This window comes from Thalassophryne amazonica, chromosome 7 (assembly GCF_902500255.1).
Source record: "Thalassophryne amazonica chromosome 7, fThaAma1.1, whole genome shotgun sequence".
Taxonomy (NCBI): Eukaryota; Metazoa; Chordata; class Actinopteri; order Batrachoidiformes; family Batrachoididae; genus Thalassophryne; species Thalassophryne amazonica.
In genome coordinates, this window is record NC_047109.1 from 68,038,498 (window position 1) to 68,065,674 (window position 27,177).

Sequence of the window (27,177 nt, forward strand, 5' to 3'; positions counted from 1 at the left end):
GTGCACTGTGAAGCAACGTCAGCAAAGGCACTGCAGCCATGAGGTGCACTTCCCAGACTACAAAGCAGCATTCAGGTGTCTCAGCAACTGGAAAAGACCAAGAAGACCCCACACATCATCACATATCTTCTTGTCTTGGTGGCTTTCTTCACTATTCTACCATCTGTAAAAGTGATTATTTGTACTAAAAATAAGCACTGTACTTTGTTGAGTTATATAAGGACTCTGGAAATAGAGGGATTGTGTATGCAAATAGATGTAATTACGAAATGGTTAATGCAGTATTTCATAAATTACAGCTAACAAACTGCAAACATTACAAAAATGGTGTAATTGTCTCAATAGTAATACTCTTGACTTCCATGAGCAGGTTTGAGTATGTGAGAAAGTAGCTTCTATTTCAGTGCAGTCGGTATGAACCAAAATTATTTCATATTTTGTGAGGTCAACTTTATTTCATTTAATATAAATCCATTCCTGAATTTCAGGGCTGCAACACATTTCAAAAAAAATTGCCACACGGGCAATTTAGGGCTAATAGCAAGTTTAAACAAATTAAATAATGTTATTTCAAGCACGTGATGTCAACAGGTGATAGTGATCATTATTTGGACAAGAGCAGTATCCATGAAAAGTTGGATACTGGATTAAAGGCTCAGTCTTGGAGAAACAAGGATGGACAGATGACACTGTTATTAAACATTAGAGAACACAGATCTGGGAAGAACTCGGAATAAAATCTAGATATTTCACCAAAATGTTTTGTTGGATATCTGATTGACAGGTAAGTAAAGAAGGTCTCTGTCCTGTGCCAGCTGACAGTGCTGATGTCCGTTACAGTTACAGTGTTTCTACTTGGTTAACATATTTGTAAGTTCTTTTAGCTTCTCCCTTTTTTCACTTGGGGTCGCCACAGCAGATCCGATATGGATCTGCATGTTGATTTGGCACAAATTTTACACCAGATGCCCTTCCTGAGGCAAATCCACATTACATGGAGGATGAGCAGGGGTGGTCTTGAAGGTCTTGAAGTAGTAAGTCAGAAATTCCAATATCCCAGTTTCCATCAGACCATGTGCACATTTACTTCCTTTACTAAGTTTGGTTTATACCATATTTTTTATAGTGCACAAAATAAATAAATGCATAGAAATATGATTTAAATATGCACACGATCAGAATGTGTCCAAATAACAGAATTTTCTTGTGCATCTTCATTGCCTTTTAAAGACCAGTGGGCCAGGTTCCACGAGACTCGCTTGTTAGAGGGGTGACACAATCTGACTGGTTCCATTCATGCTTAAAAAGTCTGAAGACGTTATTGCTCAAAGCATCATATAATGCAAATAAACACTGACCACACAGTAGCTTAGTGGTTAGCACGGTTCCCTCACAGCCAGAAGTTCCTGGGATCATTTCCTGATTGGTCCTTTCTTTGTGGCATTTGTGTGTTGTCCCTGTGTCTGTGTGGGTTTCTTCTGGGCACCATGGTGTCCTTACACAATCAAAAAAACATGCTTAAGAAGTAAATAAACACTCAGAACAGGAACTTTACTCATAGTTGTCTTTATGTGCCATCAGACATTTTATTGTGTTTTTTGGGATGAGCAAATGGTGTTTTTTTTTTAATTCATATTATACCCATGACATATTAAGACAATAAAGACAGCCTCTGACAGCTCCTATTATTTTGCCATTATCCATGTAAATAGTCTGTGGAATTTCCCCTAACTGTACCCAGTAAGGACAAAATAAAGTAAATAATAAAATGATAATAATAAATAGTAAGTAAGTCCCTTCGGCTGCTCCCTTGTTTGCACTCAGGGTTGCCACAGCAAATCCAAGGTGGATCTGCATGTTGAATTGGCGCAAGTTTTACGCCGGATGCCCTTCCTGACGTAACTCCACATTACATGGAGAAATGTGGCAGGGGTGGGATTTGAACACGGAACCTTTTGCACTGAAACCAAGCACATTAACCACTTGGCCACCACCCCTAAAAAAAAAAAATAAAGTCTAGCGTAGCTCCACAGAGGGGTCGGGGGTTGGAACAGGTAATCCTGTTGCACTGGATTGCCTGTCTGCTAAGTCCTTTGCGGACTGCCTTCCTAATGTGCTCAGTGTTGCAGTCACATTACACATCATAGAAACAGCAAAGTGGAGTTAGAAACAAGGAAAATAAACTTGCACTATGGAATTTAAGCTGTCATCAAGATAGGGCCCTCCGTGAATTGGTCTGCACACACTCTTGCTACTATTTGCAAATAAGAATTGCATCCACCAAGGACATAATAAAATCATTTTATTATGTTTTTTATTTGTCTGTCTGTCTCTTTGCAAGATTATATCAAAACTACTGCACGGATTTTGACTAAGTTTTCACTACAGATAGATATTAGGCCATGGAAGACTCCATTAAATTTTGGAGGTGATCAGGATCTGGATTCTGGATCAACTTTTACTTTATATAGGCTTTGAAGGATTACTGTTAGCAGGATTATGTCAAAACTACGACACGGATTTTGATAAACTTTTCAACACTGATGCATATTCAGCCACGGAAGACTCCATTGAATTTTGGAGGTGATCTGGATTCTGGATCAAGATTTCCCTTTTATACGAGGTCTATTAGAAAAGAAACCGACAGTTTTATTTTAAAAAAAAAACTATATGGATTTGAATCACGTGTGATTACATCAGCCAAGCTTGAACCCTCGTGCGCATGCGAGAGTTTTTTTCACGCCTGTCGGTGACGTCATTCGCCTGTGAGCACGCCTTGTGGAAGGAGTGGTCTAGCCCCCTCGTCGGATTTTCATTGTCTGAGAAGTTGCTGAGAGACTGACGCTGTGCTTGATCAAAATTTTTTCAAAAACTGTGAGGCACATCAGAGTGGACACCATTCGAGAAATTCACCTGGTTTTCGGTGTAAATCTTAATGGCTGATGAGAGATTTTGGATTGTTTCTATCGCTGTAAGGACTTCCCACGGAGCGGGACGTCGCGCAGCGCTCCGAGGTGACGTCGTCATCCTGTTTCAAGCTGAAAACCTCCAAATTTAAGCCTCTGTTGACACAGGACGTCGTGAGACAACAGAGAACTTTCAGAAGAGGTCGGAATCAGCAGTTTATCCGGACATTCCACTGTTAAAGGAGATTTTTTTTAATGAAAGACATGTGGACGGATTGGCGCATCGGCTCGCAGCCGGCGCGGCGCGCCTGCCACAGGAAAAACACTTCCGTGTTGATAACCATTTGTAAAATCCAGGCGGCTTTTGGTGGCTTTCAGTTGAGTGAGTATCTGAGAAATTGTTTAACAGCAGGGCATGTTCCAACTTGTCCTTAAGGCTTCCAACGGAGGTGTTTTTCCTGTGGTGGGCGCGCTGCGCTGGCTGCGAGCCGACGCGCCAATCTCTCCGCACGTCTTTCATTAAAAAAAAATCTCCTTTAACAGTGGAATGTCCGGATAAACTGCTGATTGTCTTCTGAAAGTTCTCTGTTCTCTCACGACGTTCTGGGTCAACAGAGGCTTAAATTTGGAGGTTTTCAGCTTGAAACAGGATGATGACGTTGCCTCGGAGCGCTGCGCAACGTCCCGCTCCGTGGGAAGTCCTTACAGCGATAGAAACAATCCAAAATCTCTCATCAGCCATTAAGATTTTCACCGAAAACCAGCTGAATTTCTCGAATGGTGTCCACTCGGATGTGCCTCACAGTTTTTGAAAAATTTTTGATCAAGCACAGCACCAGTCTCTCAGCAACTTCTCAGACAAAGGAATTCCGACGAGGGGGCTGGACCACTCCTTCCACAAGGCGTGCTCACAGGCGAATGACGTCACCGACAGGCGTGAAAAAACTCTTGCATGCCCACGAAGGTTCAAGCTTGGCTGATGTAATCACACGTGATTCGAATCCATATTATTTTTTTAAAAAATAATAAGGTCGGATACTTTTCTCACAGATCTCGTATAGGCTTTGAAGGATTACTTCCAAACTACTTCACGGATTCTCACCAAATTTCCATCAGACACATGTTAGGGCACGGAAGACTCCACTCAGTTTTGGAGTTAATCTGGATTGGTGGACATCAGAAATCTCTGATTGCTCTTGTTTTTACTTGCTTTCACTCCCCACAACACACTCCATATTTATGGATATGCATACAACCATATGCATGTATGGTAATGCTCAGAGCATGTGGATGTCAATCTACCTACCACATGATGGTGTTACACAACTGATTTTTTTTTCAAAAAATTCCATTTGAATTATATTTAAATTCTGCCATATCATCCCCCCCAATCTTCATCTTGTTAACCTCTTAAACCCTAGAGTCCCCAAATTTGGGGACTTGCCCTGTTTTGTAACATTTGAACACTTATAACTAACCAATGCTGACACCAACATACACTTATTATACATCAAAATGTCAAGCAAAGTCTCCTCTACAAAAGTATGCACTTCAATCACATATCAACTAACCACAGCTGAAACACCAAGCAAATAAAGACATAAATCAGAATTCATTTTTTTGGGAAAAAAACAAACAAACAAAAAAAAAAACTAATTTACTCCTACCAAGTATTATTTACTTTCAGTTTTTTGCATCCACAACATCCCCTAGGACCTGTCTTTTAGCTGATCCAAACTTTTGCATTTTTGACCTTGTACAAGCTGAGAAATAAATCATAATGTATGGGTATGTGATTTTGATGAAATAGGCTCTAGGGCAGGGGTAGGCAACCTGTTCCAGAAAGAGCCATGACGGTGCAGGTTTTCTTTGCAGCCACTGACTCCACCAGGTGATTTCGCTGATTAACTGATTCCATCTGCTCAAAGTGATATTAATCAGTGAAATCACCTGGTGGAGTCAGTGGCTGCAAAGAAAACCTGCACCCTCATGGCTCTTTCTGGAACAGGTTGCCTACCCCTGCTCTAGGGCTTAAGGGGTTACTTTAGAAGCATTTTATAAACTGCTGCATTTTTAAATCCAAGCTGGGCAAACTGGTGTTTCATTTTCTGTTCTTATTTTACTGCTGTTTCTTATTACTTTTTCACTGAGTTTATTCATTTGTATTATTTTATCACACTGACAATATTAACAAACGTGCAGCATTATTGCATTGTTAATAGTATTACATTTTTCTGGTGTGATTGTAAGCATCATAACAACAATATGAGTTCTGAATGTTGTGTGTCAGCCACAAAAATTTATTTTGGGGGTTTGTCTTTTGTCACTTTTAACCGAAGGATCAGATATCTTTTAATCAAAGCAACAACAACAACAAATCTATCTTATCTTTAATCTAACATTTAAGAACACCTCTTATCTTTGACCAGGGTGAACACACAATGTCATTACCTCAAAGAAAAAGCTTTTGACTGATCAGTGACATGAGCTGATTAAATTTCCTTTCTCTCCCTGTCCTAATATTCAAACCTTTTAATAGACAGGATCATATTCATTACTTTCACTCATAAACCTTATAATGAGTGTAAGAGCTGCTGGGGGAGACAGAAAAAACCTCACAATGAAATTCTTGAGTTTGCTGCCATCTGGTGATGAAACTCTAGGTCAGGACAGAAATGGATTTTGTGAGACAAAAATATTTATTTAATCACAACACTAGTTTTTTTTTTTTTTTTTTTTAAATCTTCGGGGATCTTGCTGCTGAAGGGACTGAAACCAAAGACAAACAAGAAGTATCTCCACCAAGACTTAAGTCTGTATTTTAACCGCAGGTTCCATTTAAACACATCTGATCTAGAAGAAAAATACAGGCAAATACAATTTTTGGATCCACCCTCTTAATCAGATCAGCTTCAAAATTGATAGTTTTCTCATTAGCTCATACCCCACCCTCCCACCAAATTTGAAGAGACCTGGTTCAGTAGTTTTTGTGTATTCCTAACAGACACACACAGAGCATTGAAAACATTACTTTCATTGTTTTTAAATTCATTATGACATTTTGAGTAAATGGGGGTAGGAGATGACCCAGTTGAGGGCCACCCCTGCCCATTCTCCATGTAGTTGTGTCAGGATGGGCATCTGGCGTAAAACTTGTGCCAAATCAACTGCTGTGAAATCCCCGAGTGAAAAAACAAGCGAGAAGCCAAAGATACTTACTTTTTTATTTTGAGTCAATGCAGTGATTTGCCATTATTCCAAACACTGTGTAAACCATTTGAAATATTCCTTCAGTCTCAAAGCCAGGAACCACATTCTATCAGCCCAGAGTGGTCACATCAACACTGTCACAATCAAACACAAGAAGCAGCTGTTTTCATAAATTAAAATTAGATATGGTTAGATCAGTATGTTCTGCCTAAACTATTAGTAGAAACACACAAACCCTGTGATGATGTAATTAATTTATTTCATAGCATTGGTTGGTGTTCACTCAGAAATAAACTTAAGTACTACAAGAATCTATTGTTATGTGTCGGACGCAGCTCGGAGAACCGACCAGCGTTTGAAGGACCCAGTATGAAATAAGCAGAGCACGGTACAAAGGCTAACTGAATTTAATACATAACAGTGATACAAAAAACAACAAAAGAAAGTGCGGTCTGGCGTGGTGCGCTCCCAGCAGCGCTAACGGTCCGGAGCCAGAAGCTGTTCGGACCCAAGGACCCCGCCGACACCCCCCAGGTGGCCGCAACAAACCGAGTCTGTGAAAGAAGGAACCATTATGTGAGTCCACACTCTACACACAGAGAGAACACTTAAAGGTGTACAAACAGCAAACACTTCCTGGCTTGATTACTAATCAGCTTCCCAACCTGCAGGCATGGAACATCCAGTTCACAAAACTCCACTGCAGTGGAAGCCGATACATGACTAACATACAGCTCAATATAATAAAGGTGTGAGGGACACCACATTTACTGACTGTATAAATGTTAGTCACAAAATCTAACGTACCTCAGGAAGTGTGCTGACGAGCGTGAGACCTCACCCCCTCCTCTTTCACAGACCGTGCATCAAACCCTGGACGTTCTCTGCATCCACTGATGATCAGATGGCTCCCGAGACGACGATCTCACCCGTCTGGTCACAAGGTCGAGTCTCTGGCCAATACACACTGTATACTCCAGTCTTAAATGCCACCATGTTCCAATCCATATAGATACACCTCAGCTGTGAGTCCTGACGAGCCGCAGGTGATCAGGGTGAGGTCCTGATAACCTCAGCAACACAGCCACTCAGTCCCAAATGCAAGCCACCTGGAAGGAAAAACAAAAGACAGAAACAAAAAGGCAGCCAGGCCCCCCAGCCATACAACATCTATTTGCTCGCTTCAAGGTTAATCCGGTTCATTTCCAATTTTTATTTCTCATCACTGAATGAACGGTGTATAATCAACTCAGCCGGTCATTACTATGCTCAATCACAATGAGGGAGTGGTTACTGATGATTCATCCTCTGTTATTTTGAGTGATGGCTCCTGAACTCAAACTACCTGCCTGACAAAAAAAAAAAAACGAAAAAAAAAGGCAGATCTGGGAACTGGAACCACACAGGAAAGCAACCACTCCATCCACACCTAATGAAAGCAACCATCTATCTGCTGCAGCTCAGCAAAACGTAGGCATTCCTTTGGCCTTCTCAAGCTAATCATGTCCTCAGCACTGAGGCACCTACTGGCTGGATCACACACAGAGAAATGGGTGTGACTGTTCTCACTGTATCTCACTGGGCGTGACTGTTGGAGAGCAGTTGGCGATGTGAATTAGTGACCAAACACGGGAATGAGTGACAATTTCGTCGTTGGCATCTCACTGAAGTGGCCACTCACAGCTGAAATGATGACATGTTTGGACACAAAGTGTTCAGCTCCTATTATTTTGCCATTATCCATGTAAATAAATTGTGGAAATTCCCCAAACTGTACCCAGTAAGGACAAAATAAAGTAAATAATAGAATGATAATAAATAATAATAATAAAAAAATAAAGTCTAGCATAGCTCCACAGAGGGGTCGGGGGGTACAGCACACTCACCAACTTGTTGGATCCACTGTCCTCTCTTCCATGCCCAGTATACAATCCCTGCTTATATGACCCTTTTTTCTTCACCCCCTCCTCTGTGACACAGCGATATCCAGAATCACTTTGGGGATGTGCATCCATTGATTTGATTCCTTCAGCAGTTCCCTTGTTTCTTCACTTGGGTCACCACAGTAGATCCAAGGTGTCTGGGACCTACCTTAGACGTATGCACATTATTTAGGAGAGGATACAACTGTTCTAGATTAATATGACCCCAATGAACAACTTGGGATATGTGCCAAAATCTCTATCTGGGATGAACAGCCTGAAAATGACCACGCCGTTTTTCGTCTACATTGTAGAATATTATTTCAAATACAGCTGCATTTTCTATACCGCAGCAGCTACAGATTTTCCAAGGTACTCAATATGTTCAGAATGACCAGTACATTTTTAGAAGCATCATAGAAGAGTGTAAAATTTCTAATTTTGATATTTTTAGGAGAAAACTGCTAGAAAACATTTGGTCAAATGACCTACATACAGTCCAGAATCGCCACATATTTAGTAACTTAAACTTTCTGGGCTATTGGCTGTTGGGAAATTTCCCTGATGAGCTTTAAATCATTTAAGACCTTTAGATACTGCTGTCTGCTAAAGAAACAAGTTTTGTTTTGTATTTTTCACTTCATAGCAATATTCCATTGGTAACAGTATGACTGAAAATTAATTTTCATTTATATTTGGCAAATGTTTGTTTTCTTTCCATATCAGCAATAAGATAACCCACGTATTTAGCCCTTTTCTTTTAAAATAGCAAAATAAAAATTTTACACTTTTCTGTGACCCTTCCAAACATATATTGCAAGTGTAATCTGATGACATATGTTCATGGCCATGGTGGAGTTCAAACATCAGATCGCTTGTACTTGAAACAAAGTCTCTACCAGGTAAGTCAAAGGGGAATTCCCCACCAGGGGCGTAGCACCAAATTCTGGGCCCTAGGTACTTGCCATATTGAGCCCCCCCCCCCCCCCACACACACACACACACACACACACACTGTTGTGCTCTTTTTTTTTTTATCAACGGAAACACCAACTTTCTAATACATAGTCATACCAGGTCTACATCACCTTAGATCACACCTGGGAGTCAGAACCTTTTTTAAAGTTGGGGGACCAATATTGAGTTGGGGGGTCTGGGGGACCAAACTGCAGCATTTTCTAGAAAAATGCTGCAATTTGGTGCATCCCCGTGCATTTTAACAGAGATAACAATGTTAACTTGACTACAAATTAGGGTTTGGGATATAAGATCTACAGTCATAGGAAAATATCTAATTTAACACAATTTTAACACAATTTTCCAAAATAAGTAATTAAATAAAAGTAAGTGTAATTCATCGCTTAACAGTATGTAACTCTCTGTGAAGAAAAAAAATACATAATACAATATTCTACAATCAAAACATTAAAGAACTTATAGTCAATGTCATTCACTAAACTCAGTCCATATTAATAACAAGGGTTGTGTCGCCTGTGCGCCTGGACTAAACCATTGTACAACTCTGCAGGAGTGGAAGAGCCCTCAGAGATCTTTCAATATAATTGTTAGAGCAGAATTATGTTTCGCAACATTTATACATGCATTCCAATTATATTCTTTTACAACATGAATTCTATGGACATTAATAAAATGCAACACAAAAATGTATTTAATGCCAGTTTTCTGTGGGCTCCCTCCCATGCTCTGGGCCCTGGGTACATAGTACCCTTTACCCCCCCCCCCCCCCCCCCCCCAGTCCGACGCCCCTGTTCCCCACTAACCAAGCTAGAAGGAACATCTTTTCAATTTAGATTTCACCTTGTTACCCAAGCATTAAACATTGCAAGAGCCAGAACACATCCTTGAGGAATGCCAGTATTCACTGGGAAAAATTCAGTTTCTACCCCCCACTCCACAGAACACTCACAGTACTTGTTTATAAGTTTTTAGGGATCTGATGAATTCTCAGGATGTTCCAGAGAGCAGCCCAATCAAAGCCTGTGTGAAAAATCATTGTAGAGTGACCTGACCATGAGGGCAGCACAAAAGCAAAGTGGTTACATCAAACACAAGACACACACATTCTAAAAACAGAATTGCAATACATAGTTACAAAGTGCAATTACACAATCCCATTGTCCTTATTTCTCTCTCCTTTATGATTGTTTTAAATTCCCCTCAAGTTACAAGATGTATCAATTTCAAAACCTTCTGCAAAATCTTCCATGTGGACGGGGCAGCAACTTTAAAAGCCTTTTTGCCCAAGTCAGTTCTGAGTCTTGGGACCTGCATCAGTATAATGTCCTGAGAATGCAGGCCATAAGCACTGAGGTTTCTACACATATACAGTATAAACACAAATATGAAGGCAGAAGTCCAAGAATAGATCTACAGACAAATATCAGCCAATGAAAGCGTCTACGAACTGACAAAGATGAACAATGTGCGGCGGCATATAATAAGCAGTGATGTTTGTTGAGCCAGGATGCAGTAAACATTTGAGTTCTTGGGTGTGAAAGCAGACTGGTGATGATGATGATGATGATGATGATGGGAAAAGTTTGAGAAAATCTATGCTGTATTTGATAGCTATTCTCAAAAATATGTAGATGTTTTTACATAATGTGATATAATAATGTTAATTTGCCATTAGTCTACCTCATGACCTTCCTAAAAGTCCAGATGTACACAGAAATTAGAGCATAGATGTATAAAGGCATAATAGGAGACTCCACAAAGATGGTTGGGGAGCCGGTTTATTGCAAACAATTCCAGCAAGCTTTATGAGAGCATTCAATAACAATTGTCCATATGCAATAGTTCTTCAAGAGGCAGGGGAGAAGATTGTCGCTTACTCAGGCAGAGGTCAGGTGCATGGGACATCCATCCAATCAGCAACTGCATCCTTAAAGGGAGCAGCAAAAGAGTTATCCAAAAACACAAACAGGTTCAGTACACAGACATAGGACATATCAGACATTCAAACCAGAAACCGGCAGGGAAGGCTCAGGAATGGTAGCATTGGTCAGTAACACACAGAGGAACAACATGAGAGAGCAGGTATGAAACTAGACAATCTGGTGAGGGAGTAACACATTGTGAGAGGTTATAAAGGCTAACAAATAATTAATCATGGAGGTGCATAGACACTTGAACCTGGAAACAAGTGAACAGGAAGTGATGTTACATGGAGAAAACATCAAGAAGATGTTAGAGTAAGAGTACCAGGAATAATTTACATGGAAAAGAATCACCATATTGCAGCACTTAACCGAAACAATCCTTCAAATGGTGACACAAGCACCAAGTTCAGCACAAGTACTCGTAATCCTCAAACATTACTTATTTGAAAACACTGATTGGCCACTTGAATTTTTAATTGGCAGACAGGCAGGGTGATGTCTAAGGAGTATATGTGCTGAATTTGGTGCTTGTACAACATATCACCATTTGAAGGATTCCTCTGTAAATATTCTGTTATCTACTACCAGAGATCACAAGAAATATGTAACACAGAGGAGAACACTTGTGTGTGTGTGTGTGTGTGAAGAGGAAGTTACATGGTGGAGAATATCATCACAAAGGAGTGAAGCAAGATAGAATAATAATAAGCAGGAGGAAGCATGAGAAGGAAAAAAGAACACAGAGGCCACAATAAAAACACCAGAAATGTAATCCATGACAAACTGGGCTTTGAACCCAAGATCTTCTTGCAGTGAGGCAGGAGCAAGCAGTGATGTCTTTAACCTTTTGAGTGTTAAATACACAACCAAAAACAAAACACTGTGTTCCCGAAGGGCATATTTTGTGATACAATTTGCAGGTCAAATAAGGGAGCATATCCTGAGCGACCTAGTACCAAAGACATCCAGTTACTGCCTTAAGTCTCTGTTTAGCATAAAGGTCTCACACTCACAGAGTAACTCTGAAAACTCTAGGAGCATGGGGGCTTAGACCTAGACCTTTGCTCTCATTGCAAAACACCTCTTTCCATTAGTCCCATAAATTCACAAGGTATCTCGAAAGCAGTGGATGATTGAAATTCTTGCTGACAGAAAGGATGTTCGAAGGTTACCTACAAGCACATGAGTAACTCCAAGTTTGGACTTAGATTCTGCTGTGCAATTAGGGAATAACCAACCCAGTCTCACGGCATGTCGTGATTCAGCAGCATGAAATATACATTAATCTATTGGTCACGAAAAGTGCAAAATTTTCATCATGGGAGCACAAATTCATTCTACGCAATTCATTCCCTGATGGCTGCACGTAATTAAAAGTGCAGCAGGGCAGTCGGGTGGTTATGGTTAGGCTTAGAAGAAGGAGTAGGGTTAGGTTATGGTTAGGTAGGAGTAGGGTTAGTAATAGTGACCCTGTCATGAAAATTTGAATCATTTCATGACAGGAAGACAAAAAAAGAAAAAAAAAGTGAGATTGGGCTGGAATAACCCTGTTGTTTCTGATGATTTGCGGACGTTCATGCTGGTTATACGGCTGCAAATCATCAGACACAAGGGGGTTATTGCCATTCTAATTCAATTCCATCATTTGCACGGTTTATTTTGTGACGTAATTCGGTCGGTGAGGCTTACCGTCGAGCCGAGGCAGCATCGCTCCAACAGCGGTCAGGGCGCGGAGTAATCCATCAAATCCATCAAATGTGAAATGGTAATTCTGTATCAGAATCCACATCCATACTTTCGTATGGTAGCTTAAATTCACCCATTTTGGCGGCGGTGGCGGTACGTGACTTGCTCTCACTCTCAGCTAACAGCTCTCACAGCTAACAGTGCTAACAGCTAGCAGTGCGTGCAGCCGGTGTTCTGTTGAATTGTGTGTCTCGTTGCATAAATCGAGAGTTCCGCGTTCTCACTTTTTTGCACATTTGTGCGCATGCGCGGTTGCGCGGAGGACAGGAATAACAATCGACAGGAATGACATTTCATCAGAATACCGGTCAGGGCGTGGAGTAATACATCTAAATGTGAAACGATCTAATATTTTTATTTTTATTTTAGTTACTCTGATGGCATGCAGAAAAAAGAAATCTTCTTTTCCTAGTTTAGGACCTAGCTGAGACATGTATGCACATCACTTAGGAGAGGATAACTCAACCGTTCGGGCTATTCTGTATCCGGGACAAACAGCCCAAAAATGACCATACCCTTTCTCGTCATGAGTGTTACTTGAAATACAGCTTTGTTTTCCAAACCGCAGCATCTACAGATTTACCAAGGTACTCAATATATTCAGAATGACCAGTACGTTTAGAATGGTCATAGACGAGTGTAAAATTTCCAATTGTGAGATTTTAAGAGAAAAATGCTGGAAAACATTTGGTCAAACGACCTACATACAGTCTGGAATTGCCACATATTTAGTAACTTAAACTTTCTGGGCTATTGGCTGTTGGGAAATTTCCTTGATAATCTTTAAAACATTTAAGATCTCTAGTCTAGATACTGCTGTCGGCTAAAGAAACAAGTTTAAATCAATATTCCATTGATGAAATGAAAATATGACTGAAGTATGACTGAAAATAAAATTTCATTATATTTGCCAGATGTTTGTTTTCTTTTGATGTACATTGACCACCTTGTAAGTTGACCACCTTGTTTTAGCCATTTTGTCTTAAAATATCAAATTAGAAATTTTACACTTTTCTGAGACCCTCCCAAATATGTACTGGTCACTCTGAACATTTTGAATAACTTGGAAAATCTATAGCTGCTGCAATTTAGAAAATGCAGTTGTATTTGACGATACAGGGCGTGGTCATTGTTTTGGGCTGTTCATCCGTGTCGCCAACCGAACGGCTCCCCCTAAAAATTGGTCCACCCTGCCTTCACTGTGTGTGATCAGCAGCATGTCTGAGTCTGACTCTCTGAGTCTGACTCTCTACACCCAAAGCAATCAAAGAGAAAAATGTGATTATTAACCATCAGATGACAAAGTAAAACCTCAAATCATTCTAAAGTCAGTTTTAAGCAGAAATGAGGCCATTTTGAGCAGAAACTAGGCAATAATTGGTGACTCGTTGCTGACGCTCCGAAATGATGCGGGCGCAGTAGCACGTCACACTCAGATGTGCTGCTCTGATCGCTCCCCTGTCTTTATGAAATAATGCTGAATGTATTTGGAAATGATTGTTGTACAAAAAGCTTCAGATATCTGTTGCTGAGATAGATGATGACTGGAGTGCAGGTTTAAGCAGAAACGAGGCGATAATCAGTGAATCGCTGCTGACGCTCTGAAATGATACATGCGCAGTGAAGGTGGGGTGGACTGATTTTAGTGGGGTCCGTTCAGTCAGCGACACTGGATAGAGATTTTGGCACATATCCCAAGTTGTTCCTTTGAGTCATATTAGTTTCTGTCTCATGGCAGTTCGTGACGGCATTACGAAAAGTACATTAATCTGTGGGTTTGTGATGGGTACAAAAATTCATTTAGTGGCAGGGGCATGAACTGTGGGGTGAAGGGGGGGTCTGGGGGGGTTATGGTTAACGTTTGGGGAGGGTAGAGTTAGGAGAAGGGGAGCTTTATAATTAGCAAAATAAAAATAAAAAAAAGTATCACAAAAAGCACCCATTTTTCGTGATTGGGACACGAACAAAAACGTGAGACTGGGCTGTCGGGAACAGTTGAGTTCTCCTCTCCTAAATGATGTACACATGTCTCAGTCCTCTATACTATCCAGCGCTTCTGGCTCTCTGGGCATTAGTTTGACACCTCTCTTTAGAGGTTGGTCAGCAGGGCATCACTCTGTCAGATTTTCTCCTGTAAAAAAGCTCACGGCTGTTTGGCCTTGTGCATGTGTGGAGGGGGGAAGGGGGCGTGTACGTGAGAACAATTTGCTCAGTTTCTTATCCTGATGCTTTAGCACGTAACGCACATCGTTATGACCACGTTCTTTTCAGGGAAAGCAGTCATTTTGGTTTCGTGCGTAAAAAAACAAAAACAACAACAACAACAACAACAATAAAAAAAAAACACCAGTTCCCATCACAAAGGCGCACACGCAGCAGAACCAAACTAAATGCTGATTCAGTCAGGAATGATGCCCATCATATATCGATTAGACGGCAGGAACAGTTTGAGGCAATATATTGGCTGCTGGTGTGATTTGGTGAAGCAATATAACCCCCCCGGTCTCCTGTCCTCAGGCTCACAGAGGACAATTTGAATTTCCTGCAGTCTCAGTGTTCAGAGTGATTTTCCACAACAAAGTCTGCATTTTAAGAGTGCAGTCAGATCACCAAATATCTATTAAAGTAATATTTCTATAGCAACAAGTATGACGCGCGCTTCTCCACTCGTAACAGCTCCATCTGTTCCGTGCGTCCCCGCCTGAAGCTGCGTTCCCCCTTTTTGCCTTTTACATCCGAGGTGGAGCCTGATAACCGCGATTTTTTTTTTCCAGAACTGAACTGTGGGCAGACGAACACGACTGGACCGGGACCAGCAGTGGGTGGCACAGATCCGGGACGCAGCAGATCGGACGGGATCCATAAAGGCTGCAGCTGCAGGGAAGGTTTTTGGAGAGCGCTCGGTTCGGTTGAAGAATCAAACCTGCGCCCGGCGGAGCCTCAAAGATGAATTCTTTCATCCTGCTGTCGCTTTTTGCCTCGATTATCGCAGGAAAGTCACCTCGGCTGAAATTTGTCGTGCGCGGTAGGTAGCGCTCCATTGTATTCAATTTTTTTTTCTTGGATGTTGTGGGTTCGTTAAGTCTTTAATTCCTATTTACTCAGCTGGAAAATTAAATTCAGTGAATGAATGTGTGAATGAGAAGAAGTTTGTTTTTCTGTCTGTTATTATCATTTGTGAAAGCAGCACAAAGTGTACAAATAGATCCATATTGGAGGTGTTATACCTCTGAATTGCTCACAAACACCGCCCTCCGACGCTGACCTGGCAGCAAATTACGCGCTCACATCTCACAGGCCCCGTGCACATGTTCACACTTAAACACACGAGCATCTGAAGGGGAAGAGGGAGGAAAAAAACATCATTTGTGGGCTGGAAAAGCGATCAGCTGCTTTATTTGTTGGTCTTAAAGCGCATTTGGAGCTGTTCAGATCGGGACAACTTGTGGCTTTCCTGGCGATGTTTGGTTGTTTGGTGCCTCTTGCGCTTTGCTTTTGTCCTTTTGCGTCAGTGTGTCAGAGCACCTGGCCTCTTTAATTGGTGACCGTCCCCGAAGAATGAGCGCTCCTGCGGCCAGGCGCACGGACTGAAAGCCAACGCGCGCGTACACTGTGCGTTTTTTGGCCAACATGGCGCATGTTTGCGCTATCCGTTACCTCAGGAAGTACCATCGTTACTGTGAAATATGCATTCACGGATATTAAGAGTCAGTGTGTCGGTTGCGCGTCCTTGCGGAGCTGCAATGCGGGACGCGGCAGCAGGCTGCACACTGCAGAGGAGTCCGACTCCGCGACAGGGGGACAGCTGTGCGCCAACAGCTGCCATAAAAAAAAAAACAAAAAAAAAAACACGTGCACATATAATATACAACACACAGAAAGAGAGGGACGGGACAGAGCCGAATGGAAAATTCCACGCCGACTACTGCTTATTTATTCCACTCACGTATTTTTACGCAGCGCACGGTTCTTCTGATGCATTCATAGGTCAACAGAAAAAGAGGAGGGGCCGTGGGTGAGGCGGGGTGTGGACGGGGGGGGGGGGGGGGGGGGGGCGTAGGCTACATGTCAAGTTGTATCCGTGTGTCCACCAGCCTGAGTACAAAGCGCACATGATGACGGCCTGAAACGTGCGCGTCATTTCAATCATCAGAGAGAGACAGGGAGAGAGAGGGAGAGAGAGAGAGAGAGAGAGGGCGAGAGAGAGAGAGGCTGGAGCGCGTAAACATCCGCAGGCAGCTGGCGCTGTTTCAGCACCGCGGACAGCTCCGGTCCTGACGGACTCCTTCACAGCACCGTGTGATGCTTCACATCAAAAAAAAAAAAAAAAAAAACCCAAAACAAAACAAACAAAAATAAATAAATAAATAAATAAATAAAGTAAGAAAGAAAGAAAGAAAGAAAGAAAGAAAGCTCAGCGGGTAAAAAGGGACCGGTTTGTTCTAAAGGTTGTCCGTTTGCATTATCAGGATTTAATCCAGTAAAACTTTGGCGCCAGAGAACTGTTCAGAGTTGCAACAAAGAGAACACATCAACACAAAATAACAGGGAGCTGTTTTGGATAATGGCTTGTCATTTTTCAAGAAGAAGAAGAAGAAGAAGAAGAAGAAGAAGAAAAAACAAGACAGAGAAAGTCGAATTTCTTTCAGGTTATATACACTGAGGATTTTGCTTCAGTTTGTTTCATTTCAGTTACACTCTTTCGGACTGTTTTCCACCTTGTTTAAAAATAATAATTAAAAAGAAAATAAAAGGTGTTTTGAACTTAAAGCAACTCAAGAGCAAAACTCTAAAATTTAAAATTACATGGTAAAACCAACTAGTTCTAAACATTTCCACACAAAAGCTGAACTGGTTGAAACACATAGGTGATAATAATTCCACATCTTTGGCTTTTGAACGTGTAATGTGACTGTGAACACTGCACTACGTCTGGTTGCTTAACTACAGCGTTTCTATGTTCTGAAGATTCTGTGTTGTTTTGTTTGTATTTGTTCATGTGGCCACAGCAGATAGTCACCCCACTGAGTCTGATCTACTTGAGGTTTCTTCCTGTAATAATAATAATAATAATAAAAACATCTGTTTTTACCACTGTTTCCAGTGAGCATGCTCATCAATTTGGGTATGGTTTAAATGTTACTTGTGTATAGCACTGCAGGTCTGTTTGTGTTGTGATTTGGTGCTGTATAAGTAAATCAAATCAAATTGAAGTGAATTAATGTGAAGTATGCATGTGGAAAGCATTCACAGCGCTTCACTTTTTAAACATTTATTAAATCCTTATTCCAAAATGGATGAAATTAATTTTTCCCTCAAAGTTTTACTCACAACACCCATAATGACAACATGATTTTTTTTTTTTTTTTTGCAGATTTATTAAAAATAAAAAAGTAAGAAATCACGTGTACATATGTATTCACACTCTTTGCTCAATACTTTGTTGATGCACCTTTGGCAGCAAGTACAGTTTCAAGTCTTCTTGAATATGATGCCACAAGCTTGGTGCACCCATTTTGGGGCAGTTTTGCCCATTCCTCTTTGCAACACCTCTCAAGCTCCATCAGGTTGGATGGGGAGCGTCGGTGCACAGCAATTTTCAGATCGCTCCAGAGATGTTCAATCAGATTCAGGTCTGGACTCTGGCTGGGTCACTCAAGGACATTCACAGAGTTGTCCTGAAGCCACTTCTTTGATATCTTGACTGTGTGCTTAGGGTCATTGTCCTGCTGTTGCCCCAGGCTGAGGTCAAGAGCGCTCTGGAGCAGGTTTTCATCCAGGATGTCTCTGTACATTGCTGCATTCATCTTTCCCTCATTCTTGACTTGTCTCCCAGTTCTTGCTGCTGAAAAACATCCCCACAGCATGACGTTGCCACCACCATGCTTCACTGTAGGGATGGTGCCTGGTTTCCTCCAAACATGATACCTGGCATTCACATCAAAGAGTTCAATCTGTGTCTCATCAAACCAGAGAATTTTGTTTCTCATGGTCTGAGAGACCTTCAGGTGCCTTTTGGCTAACTGCAGGCAGGTTGCCATGTGCTTTTTACTAAGGATTGGCTTAAGTCTGGCCATTCTACCATACAGGCCTGATCGATGAATTGCTGCAGAGATGGTTGTCCTTCTGGAAGGTTTTCCTCTCTCCACAGAGGAATGCTGGAGCAGAGACAGAGTGACCAGTGGGTTCTTGGTCACCTCCCTGACTAAGGCCCTTCTCCCCCAATTGCTCAGTTTAGATGGGTGGCCAGCTCTAGGAAGAGTCCTGGTGGAGCTGAACGTCTTCCATTTATGGATGATGGAGGCCACTGTGCTCATTGGGACTTTCAAAGCAGCATAAATATTTCTGTACACTTCCCCTAACCCTTCCCCTTTCCCATATTTGTGCCTTGAGACAATCCTGTCACAGAGGTCTACAGACAATTCCTTTGACTTCATGCTTGGTTTGTGCTCTGACATACACTGTCAACTGTGGGACCTTATATGTAGACAGGTGTGTGCCTTTCCAAATCATGTGGAACATGTAACCTGAATTTACCCCAGGTGAACTCCAGTTAAGCTGTAGAAACATCTCAAGGATGATTATTGGAAACAGGATGCACCTGAGCTCAGTTTTGAGCTTCATGGCAAACGCTGTGAATACTTATATACATTAAATTTCTTAGTGTTTTTTAAATAAATTTGCTAAAATATTAACAAAAAGCAAAAATTTTTTGCACATTGTTATTATGGGTATTGTGTGTAGAATTTTGAGGAAAAGAATGAATTTCATCTATTTTGAAATAAGGCTGTAACATAACAAAATGTGGCAAAAGTGAAGCGCTGTGAATAATTTCTGGATGTACTGTATCCTTATATTATTGTTTTTTTGTTGTTGTTGTTGTTTTGTTTTTTTGCTCCATGACATACAGCAAAAATTTTAGGATTAGTGTGCAGCTCAAATATAGCCAAATGTTTTATAATTCTGTCCTTCAGATCATTTCTTTGAGATATTTATTATGAGTCAAACTAAGACTGGAACAGAGAGAAAGGAACAGCTTTTTTGCTTTTACATCGTATGTGTGGTTAAGCAAGATTTAACTCAGTGTTGTAGGTAAGGCTGCAACTAGTGGTTGTTTCCATTATTGATTCATTTAACAAGAGGTTTTTTGATTAGTCAATGTGTATACCCGCTTGATGACACTGTCAATACCACAGCATGAGAGACAGGCATCTTGAAAATATTACCATATGACATATTCTTTATTTTATTGAAGGATTTTTCACTTGTACATCATTGTGTGGATTGTTGTTGTTATTTTAGACTGCTATTCATTTTATTCACTTTTATTCTTTCATTTGCAGGACAGTCACTGCTCAGTGGATTTTTTTTAATCGCTTAGTTGTTTGGATCATAAAATGTTCGAAACTGGTGACAAACGGGGAGGTGATGGTCTAGTGGTTTCATTTAATTCCATTTAATTTCATCTATATAGCGCCATATCACAACAAAGTTGCCTCAAGGCGCTTCGCACAAGTAAGGTCAAACCTTACCAACCCCAAGAGCAAGCACACAGGTGACAGTGGTAAGGAAAAATTCCCTATGATGATTTGAGGAAGAAAGCTCAAGCAGACCAGACTCAAAGGAGTGGCCCTCTGCTTGGGCCATGCTACAGACACAATTGGCAGTACAAATATACAGGAAATTTTGGGAGTCCATGCTGGTGCACAGGTGGATCAGCTTCACCACAGGGAAGCTGGTCCACCTGTGCACCAGCAGTGGTGAAGCTCAAACCCAGTGCTTCACAGTGGTGAAGCACTGGGTTTGAGATCAGTGTCTTATTAAGAACATGGTCTTAATCGGACTAGGATCAGAATATTACTGGCCTAAGATGCTATCCATAAATGTCATGCTTTGTTCACAGCCCAAAACTGTTCAGTTTATTGTCAGAGAGGAGGAAATAACTTGTAAAGAAACCAGAACACATTTACATTTTTAACATGTGATAACAAAGAATTTGGGCATTTTTTTTCAGTTCATCAATTACGTATGATAGTAGTTGGCGATTCATTTAGTCATTGATTAGTTGTTCCAGCTCTAGTGGTAAGACAGAAAGAGACATCACTGAAGGAAAAAGAAGAGATACACACAGAGACAAACATAAAGAGCGAAACACAGCAGGAGAGGAAAAAGACTGAAAGAATGAGTTTGACTCCCCCAAGGCTAATTAGACATCGGTAGCTACACCCAAAATATCAAAACATTTTTCTAAAGTTCATCCCTCATTTGAGTTGACCTTCTCTCAGCCTGTGGTGTGAACGCCGGAGTCTGATACAGTGTCAACACGTTTGCCTCGGATGACTTTGAGGTCATGCAGTGAAGCTTCTGCGTTAATGAAACAGCACTCTTCTAATCTGCTGCATAACTTCAAAACCTCATCACAAACTGTTTGACTTTGCCTCTGCTGTTTTTTTCTTCAGAATCTTTATTTTTGCCTGCAAGAAATGTTTACCAAAAATAGCATCAATGCTTAAACAGCTCATTTCATGGCAAGTATAATTAGAAAACTGGCTCTCTGAAAGCACCCCACTGACTTAAAACATTTGAACTTCACTTGAAGTATCACAGACTCCTCTAAAAAAAAAATGCTTGTGCAAAGAAAAACTATTTATACAGGTGCTTTTTAAAAATGCAAACAAAGGAAACAGAACACAGATACAAAAAATATAAAAATAAACTATTGACAATAATTAGGAAACAAAAAAAAAAGATTATTATAGTGAACAATTAAATAAGAGTAAAGATAATATGAGGGCAACATGGGGAATTATAAAAAGTGTGATTGAAAGTGATGGAGCGAAAGCAACTTTTCCAAATTGCTTTGTCAAAGAAAATAAAGAGATATATGACATAAAAGAAGTGGCAAATGGGTTTAATGATTATTTTTCAAATGTAGGATCACGTCTGGTGGGAAATAAACCAATAGTAGAAGATACATTACATACACTTGTAAATACGGACAATAGTATTTTCCTGGACAATGTGGAAAAAGATGAAATAAGAAATATTGTAAAAAAAACTGTGTAAGCAAAAGATCAACTGACCATGAAGATTTAGACATGATGACTGTAAAAAGTATAATAGAAACTGTTATTGAACCATTTACTTATATTTGCAATCTGTCTCTGTCAACAGGGATTTTTCCAGATGAAATGAAAATTGCCAAGGTAGTCCTATTATATAAAAATGGAGACAAACATACATTCTCTAATTACAGGCCAGTATCATTGCTTCCACAGTTTTCTAAAATTATGGAAAAAGTTTTTGTGACAAGGTTGGATAAATTCACTGAGAAACATCATATTTTAAATAATGCTCAGTATGGATTCAGAACAAAACATTCGACAGCTATGGCAATTATGGAATTAATAGAGAAAATATCAACAACAATAGAAAATAAGGATTATTTTGTAAGTATTTTTATTGACTTGAAAAAAGCTTTTGATGTTATTGACCACTCAAGATTGCTTCACAAGTTACAACAATATGGAATAAGAGGTATTGCACATCAGTGGGTAAAAAGCTACTTAGAAAACAGAAAACAGTTTGTTCAGATAAATAATATCAAATCAGAATTGTGTAATATTACTTATGGAGTACCACAAGGATCAGTACTTGGACCCAAACTGTTTATTTTGTATATCAATGATTTTGTGAATGTATCTAATGTGCTTGGTAGCATTTTATTTGCTGATGATACAACGCTGTTTTACTCTGGATCAGATATACAGGAAGTAGCACAAGTGATAAAAACAGAATTGGAAAAGGTTAAGCATTGGTTTGATATAAACAGACTGTCACTAAATATTAATAAGACAAATTTCATATTGTTTAATGACAGAGCAAAAAAAAAAAAAAAACGTGTCATTAAAAGTAGATGGAATGGATATACAAAGGGTAAAAGAAATGAAATTTTTAGGAGTCATAATTGATGAAGATCTTACATGGAAGTCACACATAAATTACATAAAAGGAAAAATAGCGAAAGCCATTGCTGTTTTGCATAAAGTAAAATATTCATTAAATAGTTATGGTTTATTAACATTGTACAATTCATTGATTTTCCCATATTTAACTTATTGTGTAGAAATCTGGGGATCAACATATACAACTTATATACAACCTTTGTTTATTCTGCAGAAAAGGGCTTTAAGGGTGATTAGCAACAGTGGTTTTAGAGATCCATCTAATCCATTGTTCATTAAGTACAGGGTACTTAAATTTCGTGATTTGGTCGATTTGAAAATATTACAAACAATGTACCAAGCTAATAAAAATGCTTTACCAACAAACATTCAAAATATGTTTGAGAAAAGAGTAAGTAGTTATAAACTGAAAGGAATAGAAGTCTTTAGAAAACCAAGATACAGAACCAAAGTAAAAGAACAGAGTATTGCAGTAAATGGTGTAAAATTATGGAACAATCTCAACAAAGAAATTAAAGAATTAAGGTCGCTTAAATTATTTAAAAAACGTATTAAACTAGATGTATTAAGTAAGTATGAAACTATAAAATAAGTTAGTGGGCTGTAAGGAAGTAAAAAAAAAAATGTAATTTGTTAATAATGTATAAAATGTTTTAAGTTTAAAAATGTAACCTGTCAGAGATGTAATCTATTTAATAATGGTCATAATTATGAAATAAGTCAGTGGTATGTGACAAGTTAAAGAAATACAATCTGTTAAATAATGTTGAAAAATGACGCTGGATATTGAAAGATTGTATTGTAAAAAGGGGCAGAAAATATAAGACTTGTTCTTCTCTCTGCTCCTTTTCATTCTGGTAATGGAAATGCTTTATTTCTGCTTTTCTGTTTTTTTTTTTTTCTTTTAAATGAATGAAATAAATAAATAAATGAAGTGGAAGAAAACTTCACACCTCTTACTTTAATGAATAGGTGTGTGGAAAAATAAGACAAAACAAGGCTGCTTTTGACGGTTCACCAAAACCTGACATTAACATTTTCACAATTTACATCTGATTATCACGCATGCATAGAATATTCTAAAATTACACTTCAGTATAAGTCTGTATAAGTCTGCACCATTCACACAATGACCTAAAAATATAGACTCTGTACATTTTGGATCAACCCTCCATGATGTCACCTAAAAAAGACTTTATAAAAACAATATAATTACTTATTATAGTATGAGGAATTAGGTTAACTGAGTTTATTGCAGGTTTGTTTTTTATTGTGAGTTGCACTATTGTTTGTTCTGTTATGTTGATATATTTTAGTTCACTGATTAATCTACATTGTCTGTGCTTGTTTGTTTTTTTTCTTTTTTTTGGTATTTGTTGTCATGAGTGTATATATACACACACACACACACACACACATATGTATATGTGTGTGTTTGTGTGTGTGTGTGTGTGTGTGTGTGTGTATAGCAAAATGGTATAAGGAGTGGGTGTTTCTAAAGCCTCCGTCACACATAGCAAGAATTTGCTGGAACCATGCCCGATGTGGCAAATACTGCCATAATCCGGCACAGTCGGGAGGAAAGGAGGCGTGGTCAGATCTGTCAGAATGCAGATAGACTGCCTCGTCCACATCTGCTTGATGGCATTCAAAATACATGAAGACAACAGGTGGATGATACAGACTGCTGTCAGACAGCCATAAGAGGCACCTCAGACTGACCGATCAAACTTCTGGATGGCAAACACTGGACCGGAGTGCAGTGCACAGCACGCGTGTGTGTGTGGCGCATGTGCTCTGAGCACATTGGGGCTGCAATTACCACTCAGCTGTGTGTATAAGTGTATGCATAACACCACATGGGCCACTAAGCATGCGCAGGGCGCACGTGCGCACATATGCCACTGGGCAGCTTCACTCAACATTTTCTGGCATTGTGCCATGCTGTTCCATGCATCAGACGAAGCATTTCCATTGAACTTTATTTTTCTTTTTTGCTCACGACGCAACTCTGGACACCACAATGGTTGGATTATCACATGGGATTAATTTTTTATTTTGGGTGAGAGGATTTTAACCACAGGCTGCTGTCCCAGCTCCATTTGCCACCCTGACATTTGCAATGATGCATTACTGTGCACCACGGAGATGCACAGCTGTCTGTGTTATGCACAGTTATGATGGAGACAATATTTACATTATTTAAGTCATCCATGGGAAGGAATGGGCAAATATCTGTACTGTAGGGTCTATTGTGGATATAACAGCCTGTTCAGATTTGCGGCAGCATGCCCGCAGTAGCGCACAGTGCTTTCAGTTTGATAGCCGCTGTTCATATTCACTGTACATGATAATAATTCATAATGATTATCATGATTAAGCGTGCCACATACATATAAACAGTTCCTTTGCACTCTGGGGGGGTGGACATTATTATACGTGGCACGTGCAGGTCATACCGGCAGGCTTTCCCATGCCAGATCTATCTCGAGGTTCCCTTGTATGCGCTCAAATCATTTTGGATCCTGTTTTGCAGCCATTGGAATATGTACATTGTGGTTAGATGGTCATAACATATAGACCGCCGTCGGATAGGTGTCCCATCTCAACACACCTGGAGAGCTTGTGCGTCACACTCGGGGCTGCCGGCCGGGGCCGCAGATGGCTGTCAGAACTTTTTGGAACTGAAATCCGACACTTTTCGGATGTGCGCCAATTCATAAGTCTGACGCCACTCTGCGTGATTCTGGCTATGTGTGACTGGGGTATAAGCTTTTGCTTGTGCCTACACCCTTTCGGACGCACAAAACTGGGAAATTGCCTATGAGTTTTTTGTTTTGTTTTTGTTTTACGAGAGTTTTTGTTAAGTATGTGTGTGTGCTGAATAAACTCATTCATTCATTCATAGTGGCATCTCTGGGGAGTGAGTTGCTTGTGGAGTCAACCTCAAGTGGTCCTTTGATAAAACAGGACTTTTGACATTCCTGTGTTTGCGTGATCTTTCGGCATCAGAGGTTGCTGCTTATTTAATACATTTAATGCATTGTTCAGTGAAATGTAGATTCACTTTTTTTTTTTTTTGCTTCTTATTATTTATTTAAACACAATTACCTCTGTTAGCCAACAACACTTGAGACAGGTGCTTAAAAATGTAGAAGGGGCTTAACAGAAAGCTTCACTTGTTGCGATCTGCTGAACATGGGACTATGTGTCTCCATGATCACAACAAAACACAATTTGTGCCCATGTCCTTCGTTACATATGTGGTGCTTTGTGGCAGTTTTACGGTGAGGGATGCAACACACACCAGAGAAGTGCTTTACATCAGAAATTCAATTTTGGCAAACTTTCCACAAATGCAATGACCTTGGTACATGAAGCACACAAGTGTGGTGACTGATTTCACAACAGAGAAGGTAAAGATAACAGTTTCTGGTAACGGGCCAGTCACCTCATCTTTTTAATCTGCACGGTGTTGTTCTATATCAAGATAAATGTACATAGACATCTAAAAGTGTACAAATTAAAATTACATAAACAAGCAAAAGCTTCCAATAGCTACACTATTAAAAATTATTCCATTGATTGAATCTGTCCTTGTCACCACCACAGTGAAAGGTTGAAGGTCACACCAACTTGGGAACCACTGTATCAAAATTATCTCCGCATTTTCGTAATCAAATTTGTAACTATTTTGCGCACTATTTTGCAACTTGTATTTGCCATAACTCTGGCAGAAAATGATGACAGCATTGGTACAGCTAAAAAAGTCAAGCTAATGCTGGCCATGTTTAAAACTGGGTGTAAAGCAGAAGAAAGTATAGCGCCATCAACAGTCCTTGGCTGGTCATTATCTGCACAATCCAATGCAGCACAAACAGTACAAGACCGCAATAATAGGAACACATATAAAGGTCCAGTCCAGTTTATTCCAACTATGGTGTGATTCTCCTCTTGAGGTGGTTTATTTCTGCAAATGTGGAAACAGTAATATCAATCAATCAATCAATCAATCAATTTTTTTATATAGCGCCAAATCACAACAAACAGTTGCCCCAAGGCGCTTTATATTGTAAGGCAAGGCCATACAATAATTATGTAATAGCACTCTAGTGGAGATTAAATTAACCGCACTGAGACCCTTTACAGAAAGCGAGCTTTGTTAGGTTCTAAATGAATGCTAGTATGGTTCACTGGTGATGAGAACACAAAGCAGCCCAAACATACTTTGCACAACTATCAACCCTGTGAGATCCATCTGCTCATCATGGCAAATGTCAAAGAGTCCACTCGATAACCATGGCAACAAGTGTATGTGGAGATATTTTCTCCTGCATCAGAGGGTTGTGTTTGTGACCATGTAATTTGAGAAAAGGATCACCAAAAGGGATTTAAAGATGCAGAATGCAATGTATGAAACCCTCCAATCTTACAGCAGCACGCTTTTAGCTGTCAATCATTATTTACTATGCTGAGCCTCCAAATCATGCAAATGACTGTATCTGAGGTTAGAGGATGCATAAAG

General features: G+C 40.0%; 1 protein-coding gene across 1 annotated transcript in view; it reads left to right on the forward strand.

Moving 5' to 3' along the window:
* The first annotated feature begins 15,293 nt into the window (after window positions 1-15,293).
* Window positions 15,294-27,177, forward strand: part of si:ch211-113g11.6 (uncharacterized protein LOC559008 homolog) — a 178,075-nt gene continuing 166,191 nt past the window's right edge. The window contains exon 1 of the mRNA XM_034174381.1: window positions 15,294-15,712. Within this exon, the coding sequence (XP_034030272.1) occupies window positions 15,634-15,712 (79 nt within the window). The 5' untranslated portion in view covers window positions 15,294-15,633. The remainder of the gene's footprint in view (window positions 15,713-27,177) is intronic.